Source organism: Rhineura floridana, chromosome 17, assembly GCF_030035675.1.
Source record: "Rhineura floridana isolate rRhiFlo1 chromosome 17, rRhiFlo1.hap2, whole genome shotgun sequence".
In the NCBI taxonomy this organism is placed as follows: Eukaryota; Metazoa; Chordata; class Lepidosauria; order Squamata; family Rhineuridae; genus Rhineura; species Rhineura floridana.
The window spans coordinates 13,052,007-13,073,072 of record NC_084496.1 but is presented as its reverse complement, the minus strand read 5'-3'; the positions used below and the strand labels follow the sequence as shown (position 1 = coordinate 13,073,072).

At 45.4% G+C, this 21,066-nt stretch overlaps 1 protein-coding gene across 2 annotated transcripts in view; it reads right to left on the bottom strand.

The window, feature by feature from the left end:
- XYLT1 (xylosyltransferase 1) overlaps window positions 1-21,066 on the bottom strand; it is a 305,563-nt gene that overhangs the window by 15,052 nt on the left and 269,445 nt on the right. For both annotated transcript variants that reach the window (XM_061599478.1, XM_061599477.1), the window contains exons 9-11: window positions 18,571-18,833; window positions 15,841-16,036; window positions 6,683-7,016 (exon numbers count right to left, since the gene is read on the bottom strand). In XM_061599478.1, coding sequence (XP_061455462.1) covers window positions 6,683-7,016; window positions 15,841-16,036; window positions 18,571-18,833 — 793 coding nt within the window. The remainder of the gene's footprint in view (window positions 1-6,682; window positions 7,017-15,840; window positions 16,037-18,570; window positions 18,834-21,066) is intronic.

Here is a 21,066-nt window from a genome sequence, read left to right as displayed (position 1 = left end):
ACCCTCCTGCCCGAATTGCCCCCGCCTTTCCCAGACCATGACTGCGTAGAAGTGCTGCAATCCACCTTGCAGGTCAGACCCGATCTGTCTGATGAACCGCTACCGGAATCAGATGTCATTCTCTTCACGGACGGCAGTTCCTACTACCAGAATGGGGTAAGATACACAGGTTTTGCGATAACAACGCAATGGGATGTGGTAGAGGCGGCAGCTCTCCCAGGACGGTGGGGAGTGCAAGCAGCAGAAATCTACATGTTGGCCAGAGCGTGTCAGTTGTCAGCAGGTAAAAAGGTGACTATCTTCACAGATAGCAGGTATGCCTTCGGGGTTATACATTGCCACATTCATTTGTGGAAATACAGGGGGTTTACAACTGCAGGGGGAAAACCAATTCAATATCTGGAACTCGTGCAAAAGTTGTTACAAACTATTCTTGAACCTTTACAGCTAGCGGTGGTCCATTGTAAAGCACACACCAAGGAGCAGGATCCTGTGACACTAGGAAATGCCATGGCAGATCAAACCGCGCGCCAAGCGGCATTGCTTCCTATAAGCATGCCGACTTTGGCATTGGCGACCACTGCTTTTGTCCCGCCTGTATCTGTTTTAATACCCCCACAGGAACTGAAGCGATGGACCGAGCTAGGAGCGATCCTGAAACAGCGGTTATGGACTATGCCTGACGGTCGAGCATGCCTTCCCAGAGCCTTGTACCACACAGCAGCGAAGTGGTTCCATGACCGTGGAGGCCATTACGGTACACACGCGTTAGTGGACTCGATTACACGCTTCTGGTATGCTCCCGGAATCCAACCAGTATGTGGTGCAATAGTGAAAGCATGTCACATTTGCCAAGCAAACGGCCCAGCTTTACCAAACAGGGCCCCGCAAGGGGGTAGACCCGTACCGGCTGCACCATTTTTACATCTTCAAATGGACTTTGTTGATCTCCCAAAAGCAGAAGGAAAGAAACATCTTTTGGTCATGGTATGTCCTTTAACAGCATGGGTAGAGGCATTCCCAACCACAAATGCCACCGCCACAACGGTGGCCAAATTGCTGCTGAAAGAAATAATACCGCGGTTCGGGGTTCCAGAGGTAATAGACTCAGACCGAGGAACACACTTTACAGGACAGATTTTGGCAAAAGTCAAAGAAGGTCTGGGAATTAAACATTTATTCCACACTGTTTATCATCCACAATCATCCGGGGCGACGGAGAGACAGAACCGGGAAATTAAGACGGCATTGGCTAAGTATACTCAGGAAACAGGTTTAAGGTGGCCTCAGGTACTCCCTCTCGTTCTTTTCCATTTGCGCACCCGCCCTACCCGAGCCTTAGGGCTCTCGCCGTTTGAATTAATGTATGGCAGGCCTCCTACGAAAGGGGGGAGCTTGCCAAATGTGGATGTTTCACTATTGGGGGGGGGACCACATAACTGTATCCCAGTATCTTTCTCTGCAGAATAGACTCCGTGAACTGTGGAAAGCTGCCGGATCCACCGAGACGGTGCCCCTTGAGGACCAGGTGCATCCATACTGTCCGGGGGACTTTGTCTGGGCAAAGAAATTCGTGAGGGGCGATCCTTTGCAGTCAAGATACACAGGACCACACCAAGTCCTTTTAACCACACAAGCAGCCATCTTCCTGGAAGGACGGAAGTCGTGGATACATCATTCCCACATAAAGCCTGCCGTGGTAGCGGCACCCCCCCCCCAGGTCCCCAAATTACGTTTGCAGAGAAACGAAGAAACAGGCCAGTGGCAGGCGGCCCAGCTCCATTTCCAGGACGCAGACATCGAGTAAACATCAACGCAGAAATGCCCCAGCAGGGATGGAGGATGTCTGCCTACTTGTGGGTTGTGGGTGTTTTGATTCATCATGCCTGGCCTCTATGTTGCCCCTCCAATGTGAAAATATGCAGTGACAATGACTATTACTATCTGAAAGACTTTGGACGAACAATTCCGAAAACACAGGACTGTCCAGATCCCTTCCTGTATGATGTGGACCAGATAAAGGAAGGAATGGTGAAGGCTGATATTGCGGGACGTTTGTGTCATAAAGCAGCTGTTATATTGCAACATAACTATACAGGCAGCTGGATTGCACATTGTATCCGAGTGGAAATTGAATGGCCCATCAGACTTGCACTTCGGTGCAGACAATATCGCCCTATGCCTAACTATGGTTGCCCCCCTAATGTGGATATAAAGTCCATAAGAACAGAGTATAACGTGCTTACTTTTCAGATACAAGATAATCGAAATCAGCCCAGGATAACAGAAAAACCAAAGTTTTGTGTGGGTATTGGTATACCGTCTTGCTATGCGTGGCTGAATGATAAACTGAGCGCTCAGAAACCCGTACAGAAGCAGGTAACACAGGCTACATATAACGTAAAGACATTAGGCGGGTTTAAACAAAGAAATACTAAAATAGGCGATGGGTGGGATGGGAACACGTTTGTTGCCTTAATGGAAGAAACAGCTCCAAAAAAAGGCACTTGTTATGTCTGTGCACACACACCACCACATGGACAGGCTGGAGTCCCCTTGACTGGGGCCCCTTTGCCGTTGAAAGAATATCTTTCCTTTGCCTCACATTCCAGCTCACAGGAACTAGAAGGGGGGCTGGTTCTCAGCGGGCCCATCGCCAGATCAGTCTGTGTAGGCAGCGGAAGCCAGCCAACGGGTGGGATGATGTGTGATGGCTTGATTTACTCTACAAACCCGGGTAATTGGACGTTTTTAAATGGAACACACAGAGCAGAGGGCTTGACTTGGTTAGCCATCTGGCAGCATCTGTTGCGGCTGACTTTTGCGGACCATCATCTGGTGCCTTTCCTCACGGACTTAGTGGACCACCAAACCCCAGCTGGACTCTGGTGGCTTTGTGGGCACTCGGCGGTAAGGAAACTACCAGTATCGGGCTCTTGGACCTGCACCCTGGGAAGGGTGGTATCAGGGCTCCGGGTTTCCCCCACACTGCCCACTCTGCGCCGCCGCAACAAGAGGGGCACAGGGGAGGCAGTGCTGAGAGGATTCTTTCCAATGTATGGCGCAGCCAAAACATACCAGGAACTCATAGAACTTTCTCAAGCCTTTGAGTGTTTTATGAATGATTCGGCTATTTCCTTTTCAGATCTTACAAATGAACAAGGACAAATTAGAACTGTAGTTTTGCAAAACAGGCTCGCCTTGGATTTTTTATTGAGCTCTCACGGGGGGGTCTGTTCGTTAATAGGGAGTGAATGTTGTACCCATATTACGGACAGCAAGGCTGACGTCATTAAACACATTAACGATATCGGAAACATTTATCATGAGGTAGAGCGCATGGGGAATTTCTCTTTGTTCTCTGGGTTTTCTGACTGGTTTTCTGCATGGCCTGATTGGCACAAAATTTTATTCTACATTGCTATGGTACTTGCCTTGTTGATCTCTGTTTGCTGTTGTTTGCAATGTATTCCTAATTTGATGCAATTGGCCTCGGTCTGTTTAGGCAAGCTCACACTGTCCTTTTCCCGAAAACCACAACCGACTTACATGGAAATGGCGTTGAGACCTCTTTGGCAACCCAAGCAAGGAAATGCAGCTACCTGAGAGACTAGTCAGTCTCTCAGGGCTGAAAGGGGGGACTGTTAGGGGTAAATTGAAATCCCCAGTGTCTGTAAAACTATAGTTCACTTGTCTTATCTAAACCAGCTTGGGCTTTATGGGACATAGAATCAAAGTGGCCTTTATTTGACTTAATGTCGGTTTATTTCCTGGTGACCTGACCCTTACCAACATTCCAGTGGCTCGCATAATAAAAGCCGGTTTAAGCTGGAAACTTCCCTACTATGCATTTCTGTATCACATTTATGCTTATGGCCTTGCTTATTGCTACTAATGTGCCTTGCATAGAAATGTCAAACGCTATTCCAATGCCCCTCATATCCTTGGCTTGTAATACTCCTTTGATATGTAAGCAATGTACTGTCATGTCTGTCTCCAGTTTACGGGGGCGCCCGGTTGCAGCTGGGCCTCCCCTCAACAGTACCTTTGTCTGCTCCTGCATAGTGCTTATCTCAAGGACATGCGAAATATGCAGACATAGAGTCTAAGAGATAGTCTTGATGTTTCCACTTTGTCCTTCCCCCGGTACCCCTTTACCTCCTTACATATGCCCCAAAGCTATGATAGTTAGCAATTGTTTTCTTTGTATTTGATGACGTGAACCCGATATTGTAAACTTCGGGGTGAGCCCTATATAAACCTTATGATACCAATAAACGAGGTTCCCATGCTGGCCTGCTTCGGCTTGTAAGTATTGGGTCCCCTTTGCAAAGGTTTTTGTCTCGTGTTACTTGATCTCTGATAGCGGGTTCATTTGCACTCAGCTCCGCACTCTTCCCGGGTGTAATAAGCGAGTTGGGGTAGACAGGGCAGCTTGCGTGTTGGGTTTGGACCTAACAATGAGAAACTGCTCACAAAAATGTGTACATTCGTCAAAACTGCCTACAAAAATGTGTTTAACGAGAGAAATTTGCACTAAAATACTTGGGAACTTTCACGAAGATTCTTTTTTCAAAAAATTGCCAATTGCTGCAGAAATGTGGAGAGCTGAATTTAAGATTGGAAAAAGGAGAAATGGGCAGAACCAAAATTGACAGATATTTCCATCCCTGCCTTCTCCATACCATGCATTATTTTACCCACCTTTATTGTGTCTCCACTTACTTGTTTTTTTCTCTAAACTAAAATGCCCCAAATGTTGTCCCCACAAAGGGGAATTGCTCCACCCCCCGATCATTCTGATTGCACTTTCCTGAAGATTTGGGAAAGTCTGAAACATTTTCCACAACCCCCCTTAATTCATCTTTGTGTGTGTGTGTGTGTGACTGCTTGCAGCCATTGTTTCCTCTCTGTTTTGCCACTCTGGTGCCATTTTCTCCTCATCTTCAAGTGATCGTAGCTAATTATGCCACATTGATATGCAGATTAGACAATATCGACAAGGGAAAACAAAGCCAATTCTTCTTGCGTCTCATTGCACCTCACTCTGAATAGGCATTCACCCCCCTTTTGACATGATCTCTGAAAAGAAAAATCACTGGAAGAAGAGATATTTTTCAACGTTGCTGAAAAAGTCAGCAGAAAATGAATTATCCCCCCATCTTTCAATTCAGTCCTATTATTTTTCCTTTGTAAAGACAGACTTCATTACACTGCTCTTTGAATCTAGAAGTGGGTTGGGATCTGTGTATGTGTGTGTGTGTGGCAGCCACAGCATTGTTCACAAAATATCATGAAAATGACTCCTTGAGGTGTTCCAATTTTTCTGTCAGAGTTTCATAGCATTTATCTGGCATTGGAAATAAGGTTAAATAACAGAAGTAGTGATCAAGTGACAAAATGCTTTTTTAAAAAAAGCTAAGAGGCTTTATAATAATTTTCTCCATGGAGCATAATGGGTCTGAACTGTAAAGTCTTGGAGGAGGACATGCACACCCAAATGCTTGCACTGACAATGCCCTTCTAACATATTAGCTCACAGGCTGTTCTAGCCTTAGTGTGCTTCTTGCGATTATGGCTCCTTTTCTATGGTATTCCGACTGTGGAAGCCAGGGGTGGGAAGCTTCCAGCTCAGGGGCCAAATGTGGCCCTCTATGCCTCCCTATCTGGCCCTCAGAACTGTCCCTGGGCCACACCACTCCCTGGCCCTGCATTGCACCCTGGCTGTTTTTGCCTGGCCGGAACATGTTGAATTCTGATCATGCCTCTTGCTTACATGGATGGCGGGCAGAGAGGGGTGTGTGAGTGTGTGTAGAAATCAGCCTACTGTAAAAAATTACATTCTGCCCACTTTTGCCTCTGACTCTGCTCACCACTGTCATGTGGCCCCCGGAAGCTTGCCTAGAAGGGAATGCAGCCCTTGGGTTGGAAAAGATTCTCCAACCCCTAGTGCAGGCTGAATGCATGGAAGGGTGGGATTTCCCATGCCTCAGCAGCTGACTGTCCCTATGTGTCTAGATCAGGTCTGGGCAATCTGTGGCTCTCAGCCTAATTTCATGGGGTCAAGTAGAATCATAGAATAGTAGAGTTGGAAGGGGCCTAAAAGACCATTGAGTCCAACCCCCTGCTCAATGCAAGGAGAGAGAGAGAGGGGGGGGGGTTCATTATTCATTAATATTATTTATATACTGCTTAATATGTAAAATCCCTAAGCGGTTTACATAAAATACCATAACGTCATAAAAAAGAATATACATACAACATTATACACAGAAATAGATTAGCATAGCACTGCTCAAACAAAGATTTGTATTTCAGCTCTATCATACCTGTGAAAATACAAATAGTTGCACTTCCCTTCCCTTCAGTGTGAATAGAAAACACTGTGTTTGCAGCTGGCATTGAGCCCTTACTGTGGACAGTACAAATAGAAAATGGAGGTAAAAACAATGTCTTTAATTCTCCTGTGTGGATAAGCCCTGAGCTATGGCCCTCCCCTATCTGTCTAATTCCTTTTTAAAGTCATCTAAGTTGGTGGCCATCACCACATTGTTATTTTAAAAAAAAGAACATAAGAAGAGCCTCTCTGGATCCGACCAAAGGCCCATCTGGCTCACCATTCTTTTCTCTCAATGGGCAAGCAGTAACAGCAAAGAATCGTTATGTTTGCAAAGCAACTTACCTTGCCTGATGGCTTGCCTGTTGGAAAATGTCAGAGGAGAGACCAGGAATTTGGTTTCAGCGACAGGGACCCAGTGATGCAGGATCTTAACGGTCCAGACTCCAGGCCGGAGAGGCAAATTCAAAGGCGGCTTGTAGTGAGTAAACTCTGCGCTCGACTCTATCAGAATATCATAGGTAGCAGCAATGATGTTTATGGGGTCCACCCAGATGACCGTAACGGTGACATTAGGCCCCTTTCCCCACTTATGCATGCCAATCGGCTCATCCATCGGCCCAATGAGTCCACCAAAGTTCCGGAATATCCTCTCCTTGGCATCCCAGTCAGTTCCGATCTGAAAGCAAAAAAAAAAAAAAAAAGCATTGCAAATTGGACTGCCTTCAAGTCGATCCCGACTTATGGCGACCCTATGAATAGGGTTTTCATGGTAAGCGGTATTCAGACGGGGTTTACCATCGCCTCCCTCTGAGGCTAGTCCTCCCCAGCTGGCTAGGGCCTGCTCAGCTTGCCACAGCTGCACAAACCAGCCCCTTCCTTGTCTGCAGCTGCCAGCTGGGGGCAACTGGGCTTCTTGGGCTATGCAGCTTGCCCATGGCTGCACAGGTGGCAGGGCACGTAACCCCTGAGCCACTCACTGTGGGGGTGATCTTTAGCTGGCCCTTGACACCCAGGAGACACGAGCGGGGATTTGAACTCACACACTCTGGACTGCCAGCCAGGCTCTCCTCCCCACTGTGCTATACCAGCTAACCGAATCGTTTTCTCCCCCATTCCTACCATTGCACCTGAAGTGATCCTCTGCAAACAACCTTGTTTCTTGACCGTGCAACTGCCTCAACACTCTGCAAGAGGAACTGCAGACAGCTGATTTAAAACAGATTTAAAATCAATGGACTCTGTTCTCTTTTGTAATTGTCACTGACGACTGCTACAAGACGCCTCTGCCCTGGGTCCTGATTTGCCTTGCTCCTCTCCAGTGGCGGCTGGTGGCACTAGCCGCCACTGCTCCTCTCCATCCTAATTTTGAGGGGAAATTAGATACTAAGCGAGAGACAAGCAGAGCTAAACCATGGATGGAAGCAGTCTGTAGCTCCCCCTCCTTTTTCTGCATCAGTGATGGCCATCCTTCTGCTAGCTTTATTTGCCTAAAGGATGGGGACCCTTCAAAACCCCCAGCAGGCAGAAACAGGCTGACTATTACGTACAGCCCAGCTCAGAACAGGGGCAGGGAACTGACAGGGATGTCGGAGAATTCAGATGAGAAAGGAGTGGAAATTGCTGCCGTTTGCTTATTCATTTCCTGTTCGGACTGGAAATCAATCCAGCCAATACGATCATTCATTTTGTGTTTCCTTTGTATTGAAATGAATGGGGTAGAACAATTGCTTACTCAAATGCAACAACCATTTTAGAGAAAAATACTCTTTTGGTTTTACCTCTCTTGCAGATGCCACTACTAAAAGAAAGAATGCTTCAGTTTAAGAAATCTCTAACCTGGGACTGATGACCCTCCAATCTGCAGGCCCCATTAGGCCCACCAGACCTCTCAATTTGGCCCATGAGGCCATTTCAGCCAAGCCACACTTATTTACCCTACAGATGTGGGTCAGGTAACAGTGGAGCTTTGCCCATACGGTGTTTGCGGGCCTCACTGATCATCTGATTGTTAGATCTTTAGAAGTCCCTTCCTAGCACAGAGCATGAGAGCTGTCATGCCTAGCCCTGAAATGGGTCTACTTCTGAGTAAGCAGCTGTGGTGGTGTGGTTTAGGGGAGGCAGAGACTATAAAGCAAACTTCTTGTGTCTTTCAGTTGTTGGAAATAATGCAGCTGATTCTAGTCTCCCTGCTCTGCTGTAGCTTGCCTGAACTCCCTGTGATGTTGACCATGGATTGTTGCCTGTCTTTGTCTCCAGAATCACATTTGGAGCCAGCCTGATTCTCCATGCTTGACCTTAGCTCGTTTGGACTGTGCTGCGTCTGTAAGCTTGTCCTTGGCAGCGTCTGTTTCGGTGAATGGTCACTGGGACCCTAGTCCCTGAGGGCATGCCCTGGAGTGAGACAGTAGTGCTTTGAGAGGGGCTTCTTCAGATGACCCCAGAAGCCACTCCGTGAGTGATCTTCTGCACAGTGCTTTGAAAGGGGCATTTGAAGACCTTACAATCAGCGCATTGTCAGATCTTCAGAAGCGGAGTCCAAAGTGATGTGGAAGAAATTATGCAAAAAAAGAAAGAGGTCACTTGATGTCATAATGATGACAAGCGGGTGGCTTAGCTCACCTGCCAAGCTTGGCCTATGATGGGGGGGAGATAACCATCTATCTCCCCCCCCCCAAGCTGGAAAGATTTCTGCACTCCTGTTCTAAACAATGTCAAATATCTGATTAATTCCCAAACACCAGGAGATTCCGAACTCAGGCTTGTGTGAGGTGCTTCCAAGACGATTAAACTCTTCTTGAAACCTCGCAGTGAAAACTGCATATTACTAACCTAAATTCCCTTCTACCTAAATGAATGGGTTGAAGACGGATGACTTTCCTGTTTTAGTACCAGGAGACACAACACATTTCCTCCCACGCAACATTCCCTTCCTAACTGGAACTCATTATTTCGGGGCAGGGCGGGAGGGATGCAGGTTTCACGGTCAGACAATAAATTTCTCTTTAACAAAATCAAACAGTAAAGGAAGAACTACCTTGTCACCAGTGTAGGCTGGTCCAATAGGGCAAGTGGGGGCAGTGGCCGACCCACCAATTCTTTTCGGGGCCGGCTTAAAACATTTCTGTATAGGCAAGCCTATCCAGAAAGCTGATGTGTTTTAACCTCTTTTTAGCCGACTGGTGTGTTACATTCTTTTTAAAATGTTTGTAACTCCTTGTTTTTAATTGTTTTTATTGATATTTTAATTCTTTTGGCAAACAGTGCAGAGGGGTTTTTTTTGCAATCAAGGGGTATACAAATTTTGTTAAGTAGACCTCATCCAGCCCCCACCTGCCTGCCTTCCTACTTACAACCAGTCCAGAGAGTAGCCCTGGCTGTCAACATCCTCATTCTCAGTCTCAGTGTTGCTCTTGAAGGAACTCAGCAGGAGGGAGGGCGGGGGCAAAACTGGAATGAGTTGGCTCCGCCTGGCATTGCTTTGGCTCCACCTACTTCTGCCCCACCAGTCCCAATGGGCACCAGCCACCACTGATGGTCACAACGGATTTCTCTGACTCCATGCTCCTCTCACCCCGAGAGTTTTATTTTGTCATGTAAAGCCACTGCAGATGGCTTCAGGTTGAGTGGACAATTGTTAGGGGCTGATTAACCCTTTCCTGCTCATTGCCCATGGAAAATACCCACCCCCAGCTTCATTCAAGGATTAAAACAGCTGGAGCCTGTGTGGATTTAAGCAGAGACAAACTGCCTTATGCCTCATCGGACCGTTAGTCCACCTAATTCAGTACTGCTCTGTAAAATTCAGCAGAAGTGCAAAGTCTAAAGCAGCCTTTCCCAACCTTTGGGTCTCCAGATGTTGCTGGACTGTAGTCCAACAACATCTGGGGACCCAAAGGTTGGGAAAGGCTGTTCGAAAGGTTAGCTGCATTTTGGTTCATGTTTTTGCCTGGGAAGAACGTAGTAGATGATATTCACATTAAAGTGTGAACTACACAAATTTCTCCCCTTGCATACAGTTTTTTGTGAAACTTCACAGCACTGAGCTAGCAATGGGGCTAAGTGTTGACCTGTGAGAGGGGCCTGAACGTGCCTCCCGAGCCATCAAAACTCTGCACATCTTTTGAAGCAGAGTAGACCCCTCTCTCAAAGTGAGGTCATCTACCCTTTTGAAATCCCCAAAATTCTCAAAGTGCCTTGCAACACCCCCAGAAACACCTGAATCAACCAGCATGGGATGTCGATCCATTCAGGAAGCAACTGTGAACCTCACTGCATGCAGTTGTAAAAGAACTATACCCAGATTCCTTTTGGGCAAAAACCTATATTTAAGTTGTGCCTGAGGTCCTGAAAATGTGGAGCTTTTTTCTTTCAGAACCACAAACGGGCTGGTCAACCCTGTGCCCCATCCATGCTCTTGAATTCACATGCCATCAGAGAATCCAACTGGTTGCAGTCCTCCTTGGGAAGGGGGCCTCCGTACCATCACAACACACCTTATCTTCCAACTCCGCTTTGGCATCACTTATTCTGATCTCTGCTGGGGTTTGCACTTAAAATTTGCCCAAGATAAATTATGCCTTGATTACTAGTTTGTGCTCATTGCTCACCACAAACGGGAACCATTAGGTTCACACAGTAGACACTAATTGCCTGCTGCCGAGTTCATTTTGTTCTCTGTGATGAATTGCAACTGCTAACGGGGCTAGTGACAAACTTTTGAGTTTCACTGGTACAGCTTGGTACAGAAGTCTCTTAGCTCTTTAAATTAAATCCAACTCTTCCTTCTTCCCCTTTGATGTTTTTTCTTTTGGAGAAAGATGACAAGAGGTGATGCCTATGCCACATGGAACTAACCTCTCTGTTACAAGGTTCATTTAAGGCAAGGTGGGCACAGTCAATTAAAAACATAGAGCACACCTAGCATTTTGCTAGAATATATTTCACTTCCCACAGTTTTATCTTGTGCAAATTGAGACATTCCTGAGGTCCACTGGAGACTATTCTGCAGAAGTCAGTGCCATTATTCCATAATTATGTTTGGAGTTTTTTTAGTATAAACTTTGCAAAGTGTTGCTGTAATTCACATATTCACAGAAATAGAAACAAAAGAAAATGATTTCCTATAGGAAACTTCACTAAAATTGCAAAGGAAATCAGACATATTCAAAGTGACCATCTGAACTATATCAACTGTCTTAATAATGTTGCTTCCTCCCTGCTAAAACAAGATCAGCACAGCACATGTCTTCTTTCTATTATTTGGGCTGATTGCAGGAGAGGAGAGGGTAAAAGCAGGTCTGATCATTTGCATGCTTATTTTCAATGGGATTTTACTCCTATGCAATCTTGGTTAGGATAGGAAAAACTGACCATGGGGGAGGAGGAGTGGGAATGGGAAGCAGCGTATTGGAGGGGGGCAAAGGAAGGGGGAGGAGAGGACTGATTTGATCATTTGCATGCTTATAGAGTTCAATGGGATTTACTTTCATGCAATCATGTTTAAGATAGGTAAAACTGACCATGGGGAGGAGGAAGGGGAGGGGGAGGGGAGGAGGGGGAAGGGGAAAGAGGGGATTGGAAGGAGATGGGGAGGGAGGGGCCAAGGAAGGGGGAGGGAAGGGGCAAGAGGAGGGGATAGGGGGGAGGAGAAGGGAGGGTGGGTTTGATCATTTGCATATTTTTTGAGTTCAATGGGATTCATTTCTATGCAATCATGTTTGAAAATGGAAATGGACTGCCTTCAAGTCAATCCCCACCTATGGCGACCCTTTGGATAGGGTTTTCATGGTAAATGGTATTCAGAGGTGATTTCACCATTGCCTTCCTCTGAGGCTGAGAGGCAGTGACTGGCCCAAGGTCACCCAGTCAGCTTCATGGCTGTGTGGGGATTCGAACCCTGGTCTCCCAGGTCGTAGACCAACACTGACCCAGGGGAGGGGCAGGGAGTGGGAGGGGAGGAGATTGGGTGGGTGGGCACTGGGCAGAAGGGAAGCCCCTTTCCTTTCCAAAAGGAAAACATTGTAAACAGAATCATTCTTTTTCAGGCTTCCTCCTCCCCTTTTTATTCTACAGCAGATACAAGTAGCCTCCCACCCAAATTTAAACTAAAGCTGTCCCTGGCCACATCCACACCAGGTCTTTATTTCACTTTGGACAGTCATGGCTTCTCTCAAAGAATCCTGGGAAGTGTAGTTAGTGAAGGGTGCTGAGAGTTGCTAGGAGAAGCCCTGTTCCCCTCACAGACCTTCAATCAGAGTGGCTGACTGTTAAACCATTCTCTCAGGGGAATAGGAGTCTCTTAGCACCCTTCACAAACTACACTTCCCAGGATTCTTTGAGGGAAGCCATGACTGTCTCACGTGAAATCAAAGTCTGGTGTGGGTGTGGCCCCCTGATTAGCCAAGCCCAGCAGCTGTGAGGCTTTTAGAACTCTGGCAGTTGGTTCTTACTGAGCATGCTCCGCGTTATCATTGGGTCCCAGCCAAAATTTATTAAATTGATTAAAAATCAGCCAGGCATTTTTTCAACTTTTAAACTGCAGCAGATGAAGGTCAGAGTATGGGGCAAGGTCAGTATTAGGATTACAGGTACTCTGTGAATATGGCTGATTTTTAATGAATTTCAACAGATTATGAGAACTCTCCGAGAAAAAAGTCCAAAAGGGCTCTGAGGTTTTTCTCTCTCTTTTTACACTTTGAACTGTCTATTCTCTCTGACTGTTTTGTGTATCGCCATGAAAATTGAGAGGGTTGTTAAGCAAGCGTTTCTGAGTTCAGGACTATATGATTGGTAAGGTTTTGTTTTGAAGTGAGCTTATGGAAAGCATCAGAATGGCATGGGGGTATTTTCAATTTAACATCGTGGAATGTGAAAAATCCCGGCTGGCTATAATATACAGCAACTCTCGTGGCTGTATAATTAGACAGTTGCCATTTCTGTTATCTTTTTGGCACCTATTGAAGACCTTCCTCTTTCAACAAGCCTTTTAAGTTGAGACCTTATCCCAGTCTGCATCTGTGTTGGAATTGCTTTTTAATATGTTTTTAAACCTTTTTTTATTTAAACAATGTTTTAACCTTTTTTAAAGATGTCTTGAAAGCTTTTTAAAAATATTTTTAAAGATGTTTCATTTTAATGTATTTTAAAGTCTGTTTTGATGATGTTTTAAAGTGTTTTTAGTGCTTTTGTTTGCCGCCCTGGGCTCCTGCTGAGAGGAAGGGCGGGATATAAATCAAATAATAAAAGAAAGAATGAATAAATATGCAAGATCTGTATTCTGATGCTTGCACACCTGAAGAGCATCAATCCTGACCCCCTGTGGCTGCTGCTCCTGTTGCTGTTCACCTGCTTGGAGAAGGCAAGTGAACAGGAAGCAAATAACAAGGAAGAGAAGCAGCAGCAGGGTTGAGTTGTGGCCCTTGGCGGATGACCATTGATGCCAACCGCTGATGCCGGCCCTGAGTCTGAATTTGAGTTCAACCAATGGAAATTTCCCACAGGTTAAGTTGACACTTGTGATTTTACAGCAAGTACAGCCTGGACACATAGTTCCAGTTGTTATCTTGCATGCTTGTTTCTCATTAACTCTCTTGCCAGCAAAGCGGAAGAATTGCAGATCCTAAGATATACAGTTGGTGCGATCATTCATCAAGACGTGAAACGGCAAATCAGCCCACAGATACCTCCAGAAAACAGAAGAAGCCCAACAGTCATCTCCTTAATAGGACATCAGTGTCAACGCTTGGCCACATATGCCATCAAAAACACTGAGACCTACCTAAGCCTCTCTCAATTGCCAAAGAAAACATGGAATTTATAGGCCAGGACATAAGGACTATGAACAAATTTGTTCAATTAGCTGTGTGGGCTTTAATTAAAATTTGTGATTTAGCAAGAAAAATGACAAAATTAATACATTTAGACAGCTGTGCCATTTGCAAAGAATGCATGGTTCAGGAGGAGAGTGAGTGTGGTTTAGCAGTTCAGAGAACCAGGGAGACAAATCCCCACTCAGCCATCAAGGTTGTTGGATGACCTTGGGCCAGTCACTCTCTGAGGCTGACCCTACCCCACAGGGTTGTTGTGAGGATAAAATGTTGGGGTGGGACAGTACCATGTACACAGCCTTGAATTCTTTGGAGGAACGGGTTAAAATGCATAATATATATAATTACAGGTAAACATCCTCTGGAAATTCTTTGGCCGGGTGCCTGCCAGTGGACAGGGCCTTCCCCATCACTGGCTAGTCACTTGAACTCAGGGAGATACATTTTATTACCCTAAGCCAAAATCCAATGTATCTTGGGGATTTTTTTGGGGAGGGGGGGAACAGGGGTTATAGAGAAGCATCCAGTCATGTGAGCTCCTATCTGAAGACTGAAGTGGAATAGCCTAGAGCAGGGGTTGCCAATCTTTATGGACCAGAGGGCCCATTTAAAATTTTGAGAGTGCTGGGAGCAGCGGTCACAAAATGGCTGCCATGGGGGCATGGCACAACACAAAATGAGAGTAGTAATGGTGAAACTTTTCTCATAACTGTATTTCCATACTAGGAATGGCCTGACCTGTTGAACTTCTGCCTGCCTGCTATACAGCTGTTAAAGGGACAAGAACCCTGTTTTTCCTCAATGCCAATCCAAAACCAAAGCCTAGGCTGCCATCCTTTACTCACTTATCTGGAAGTAAGCTGCAATAAACACAGATACTTACTTCTGAGTAGATATGTATACCTAGATATATGTTTAGATATGTACAGTGAATTCTTAATAAGACCCTGGTCTTCAGTTCCTGCAAAGCAGGAGACATGCTTAAATCTCTTTGCAAAGTTTTCACAATTGCCTTTTGGAGGGAGGGGAATTCTTTAACATTCACCCACACTTATTGTGTAGTAGTATTTGCAGAAAATAGCCTGATCTCAGGCAAACCCAGCACAGGAAAATGCATCCTGGTTGCTAAGGAAAAGGGAAGGGGAGATCCAACCTTTTAAAAAAAGACAGAATCAGGAAAGGTGAACTAAAAAGAAGGGGGAAACAGCAGCTCTTTAGGACCCCAGGGATTGCTATTGCCTGGTCTTCAAACAACTCACTTATCAATTACAGCTGTGACTTCACTCATTGGCTAATAACATGGACAGGCAGGTGCAGCCTGGCTGGCTCATTTCACAGAAATCACTTAAAAGGGTACCTGCACATTTTGTTCCATAACTTTCCTTCTAGGAGGGCTTGAGACTTTTTTTTTTAAATGACTGCTCAGATTCTGGGCTACCTGCTGGGGGACGACTGAAGGCATTTACAGGTGATGGGTTGGTGATCCTTGGTCAGAACTAGGTTTCAGTTAGAATCATAGAATTGTAGAGTCAGAAGGGGCCTATAAGGCCATTGAGTCCAACCCCCTGCTCAATGTAGGAATCCAAAGTCTTCAGGAAGTAGGTGCCATGGTGGGTTCAGAACAAAGAAAGTTTAAAAGAAGAAAAATAAACCAAAGTGAACAGCAATGCTTACCTCTGAGAACTGCAGCCTTCCAAAATCACTCGGTGGGCTTGCAATTTTAAACACCTTTTTTGGCATCACCCATGTCTCTAAAGTCTCCAGCTTACTGGCCGCCAGGTTGGTTGCGTGGTGCTTGACAAGGAAGCCCTGAAAATGATCAGCTAGGAAGTAGAAATGGACAGAGATGGGATGGCCTGTTGGGTAGTACCTGGAAAACATGAATGGTGATGGAAAGGAGGTAGATTAGCTGCAAAGAGAGTTGCAACAAGGTCTGGCAACGTGCCTTAGTTGAAAAACATATACAGAAGTTGAGAATGGCCAAAGGGGTTGGGGAAAGCATCAAGACATGTTCTTGCCAGATGGTGAAGTTTTATTTCATGTATGAATGAAACTGCTAAAAACAGATAGGTCCCCAAACTTTTTATGAATAAAAAACTTTATTTTGTAGTTTTATTACAATTTCCTACCCAGACTGGGGTGCATGTATAACAATTTCAGTGATGTGCCACCTCCCTTCTTTTATGTTCCATAACGGAGGTTTTTCTGTATATGTTTGTTTTTTGGGGGGGGATTGTTACATACTTGAAAATTAATATAAATTATTCAACAACAACAAAAGATAGTGGTTGAAAAAAGGCTCTCATGGCCTGAGTGATACTGAGCCCCTGGAACGAGGATAGCCCAACTTCTCCAGGTGAGGCTAGCTCCAGTTTTTGCCGGGGTGTGATGTCCTTATATGTTAAAACCTGTAAATATGGTAAGTGCGGGTTTATTAAGGGATATATGGTAAGTGAATTGAATGAGAGGGGGGAGAGCATGGGTTGGAAGGCTGGAGAATGATTGGCTGAGTGTTTGAATGGCTGAAGGTATAAATGAGAGGATGACAGTTGAGTTGGAAAGGTCGGTTGGTGAGAGTTGTTGGAGGGTCATTAGTGGAGAGTTATTTGGATGGGTTGGTTGGCAGAGTTCTGAGGGAGGGTTGGATTATATTTGGCTGATATTTAGACAGTATATATATGGCCAGAAACATAAAGAGTGACACTATATGAAACCATACGCTTGTTAAACATTCCTAAAGTAATCTTGTTATTTCCTGGTGTTATAAAATACTTTTATTGGTTTACCAAAAGCCTGATCCTTGGCTGGGGATACACAGACCAGAAGGGAGGGCAGGATAATTACCAAGGCTGGAGGGAAACTGTATCTAATGGTGGCAACTGTGAAGGGAGATATTGTAACAATGTCAAGTACCCAGAGCAACCCAGGATTGTATGCTTTATAGACAAATATACAAGGGGGTTGTGGACAGCAAGGGCACCCAGACACAAAGTAACAAGCTATAGAGAGACTGAGGCAAAGTCTCTAGCAGTATTGTTTACAGGGAGTGGCTGGTGGTGCTGCCTAGCAGTGGGATCTTGAGAGATCTGTGCTAGAGCGGAGTGAGAAAAAATAAAAACGACGATCCTGACTGGTGGTGTCCTGAGGTGGTGCCTAGTGAAAGGCGGTAGCCATAAGCAGGTGGGAACTGGACAGGTGGAGCCAAAGGTGGGATCGTCACAAGGGGGCTTGCCAAAGTTCACTGCAGTGGGCCTGCTAAGAGTGGCCACTCTCAAATAAGCACTGGTTGCTTGAGAGCTGCCATTTACTTTTATCAACCCGCTCTCCCCCCTGGGCTGATATTACATTAGTGACATTGAGGGAAATCTAAATGGCGGCTCCCAGACCCACAAGATTTTAAAAATTGCACTGGCTGCCAATTAGCTACTGGGCTAAGTGCAAGGTGCTGGTTCTGATGTATAAACTCCTATACCGCTTGGGGCCAAGATACCTAAATTATTGTCACACCCCTTATATACCCTATCAATCACTGCACTTTGCAGTGAGGGCCTCCTGCAGATACCATCTTATCAGGAGGTCTGTTCCACACAACACAGAAAGTGGTTCTTTAGTGTAGTGGCACCGACCCTTTGGAATTCCCTTCCATTAAATATTAAGACAGGCACCGTCTTTGTTGTCTTTTTGGTGCCTACTGAAGACTTTCCTCTTTCAACAAGCCTTTTAAGTAGAGACCTTATCTCAGTTTGCATCTGCCTGAAGCAACACAGCATGAGGAGGCAAGGGAGAGCGGTCAGGGAGGGGCCACCTTTCCCCACGGTGTGCTCCTTTTTGGGGTGAAAATTAGACCCCTCCAACATTCCACTTCAGATATAAATGGAAAGGATTTGGCGAACAACAGACAGGGATGTCCTGACATGTCCAGTTTGGCTCGACATTCCGTATGTGTCCGTATGTAGGAGGGGCTGTGACCATAGAGTGGGGTGGGCAACTTGCGTCCTCCAGCCTAATTTCATTTGAGGGAGAGGAGGACAGGAGAGGCAAAAACCAGGAAAAGCCAAAATGGGTGGAGCGATGGGGGAAGGAGGGAGGAGAAAGCCCTCTGCAAGTGACCTGTTCGGGCTTCTGGGAAAAGCAATCTGTTCTTTCCGTGTCAGGCAGGCTGGGGTGGGGGAGAGACAAGGGTTGCAGAAAGAGAAAAGGGGGTTGTGGAGGGAGAGAGAGAGACAGAAGAGGGCTGGTTCTCCCCACTTTTGGTTCTATCCTGCCCACCTGCCTTTGTTCCTCATTCACCCCTGGCAGGCAGCCCCTGACAGATTATCCCTGAGGACCGTGGCCCTCAGCTGCAGGACGGGGGGCGGGGAAGGTTCCTGCCACCTGCTGTAGCATGAAAGGCTCTGAGCTTACCGGCAGCTGTTTTCACCATTTGTGTGGAAGGAAGTTTCCGCTCTCTGCAGGCCCAAGTGGGCAAAGGAGCGGTACATGGTCAGCATGACGTCGCTAATGCTGTGGATGCCGTCTGGCTCCTCGTAGACATTCTCCCAGTACGATCGAAGGCCCGGAGTGCCAGACGGGTAGTTGCCGTACAAGTAGTAATCCAGCTGGCCAATTATTTCTTGATTCACCACTGCTTCGAATTTGCGTGCAAAGAAGGTCGGCCGCGTGGTTTGCTGTGTCAACGAGAACATGTTTATTTATTTATTTATGACGGCTTCCGGATTTTTGAATACGAGACTGTCACCTTCAACATCCCACTCATGATCGGGGTGCGAGTAGGGATGTCAGAGAATTCCAATGAAAAAGGAAACATCAAGCGGAAATTGCCGATTTTTGCTTATTTGTCCCATGTCCATAACGGACATCAATCCAGCAAATACAATCGGTATTAATTGTTGTTGCTTTCAGTCCGCATGTGATACATAACTGATTACTTCTCCCCCCCACCATTTGCATTGCCTTTGCACTGAAATGAATGGGATGGAGTAATGTAATGACAATTTAATTTATGCAGTTAATTAAGTGGGGTTGTATCCCGTGCTAGTCCTACTCAGAGTAGACCCAATGAAATGAATGGGCATAACTAATTTAGGTCAATGAATTTCAAGGGCAGACAAATGGAAGTACTTCTTTACTCAGCGCATAGTTAATCTATGGAATTTGCTCCCACAAGATGCAGTAATGGCCACCAGCTTGGATGGCTTTAAAAGAAGATTGGACAAATTCATGGAGGACAGGGCTATCAATGGCTACTAGCCGTGATGGCTGTGCTCTGCCACCCTAGTCAGAGGCAGCATGCTTCTAAAAACCAGTTGCCGGAAGCCTCAGGAGGGGAGAGTGTTCTTGCACTCGGGTCCTGCTTGCGGGCTTCCCCCAGGCACCTGGTTGGCCACTGTGAGAACAGGATGCTGGACTAGATGGGCCACTGGCCTGATCCAGCAGGCTCTTCTTATGTTCTTATGTTCTAAGGGGCCTACTCTGGGTAGAACCTAATTGGATACAACCTGTAAGTTACATAATTTTGCCACAGGAGGCAGCAAGATGAACAACGCAGTTTTGGGGGAGGATATTCTGCAAAGGAACAGAAGCAGCGCTGCATGCAACGAACACAGGGTGGGAGAGATATCCCTAGATACAAGTGACATACTTCCAAAGGAATGTCTCAATAACAAACCAAAGAAGCTGAAACGAAAAAGCTTCAGTGGTGCCCCCATAATTTGGGAACTCTCTTGTGCTGTGTTGTTTCATCAAGGCTTTCACTGATTTTATTACTTATTTAATACATTTTAATCTAACACTGTTCCAAGGATTATTATTTTTTTTTGGCTATTTATTTGCTTGACATTCGAAGGCCCTTCCCTCTGCCGTATGCGATGCATCCCAACCATCAGTTGTTCCAAATGTATCTTGTAAAGATATTTGGTTTTGCCCGGGCTTTCTACGATCCGCAATACTGGAACCTTCTACTACTGAATTTCTGGGGTTTTTTTAACGCTGTTTTACTGTTTTCAAGTTCGTCATCTCTCTTTTTTTGATACTGCTTGATTGTGTTAACGTTGTATTTCTGGATACCACTCTGAGATTTTTTAAAAAAGATTAAGCAGTTTAGAAATGCTTTTTGAGAAATGCTTTTAAATAAATAAGTGCGTTTGTATAGTAAGTGGGACATCATCATCTACAACAAATGCCACCGCTAGTTTTAGGACCCATCCAGACTTTTATGGTGCATTCATGATGACTTGTACTCTTGATGGTATTGGGACAGTTCTATGCAACCCTGCTTTCAATGCTGTTTGCACCTGCTAAAGTTTTGGGGAGGACACACAGCTACATTTCCAATGGATGCATGTCCTATAGCTTCCTGCTGAAAACCTGTACCTTTTCATACCACAAATGTTTTGGGTTTAAGTCTTGCTTTTCTTGCATTATAGCGGCGGTTCCCAAACTTTGTTTTCCCCCCTCACGGACTACTTGAAAATTTATGAGAGTCTTGGCACACCACTTGATGATTTTTCTGCCTCTTGTAGCAATTGCTGTGCACCCTGCTAGACGCTGTATGATTTTTAATTGTATTTTTATTGCTACTTTTATTTCTCATATAGTGTATTTTAATACAGATAAGATGTAAGAAATAAAAGCAAGAAAATACAATTATAAATCAGTATGATTAATTAATTTGTTAGTCACTTTTCTACACACATATGCACACTCAAAGCAACATAAAAATTAAAATAAAAAATAAAAGTAAAAGATTAAAAATCTACAAAAAGATAAAAACAAAAATAGAGTGCAAGGTGGTAGAGCAACCCTTCTTAGGAAGGCTACACAACACAGGCCCTCCAAAAGCCTTCTAAAGTTAAGAACTAAATGCCTGGGAGAAGAGAAATGATTTTGCCTGACACCTAA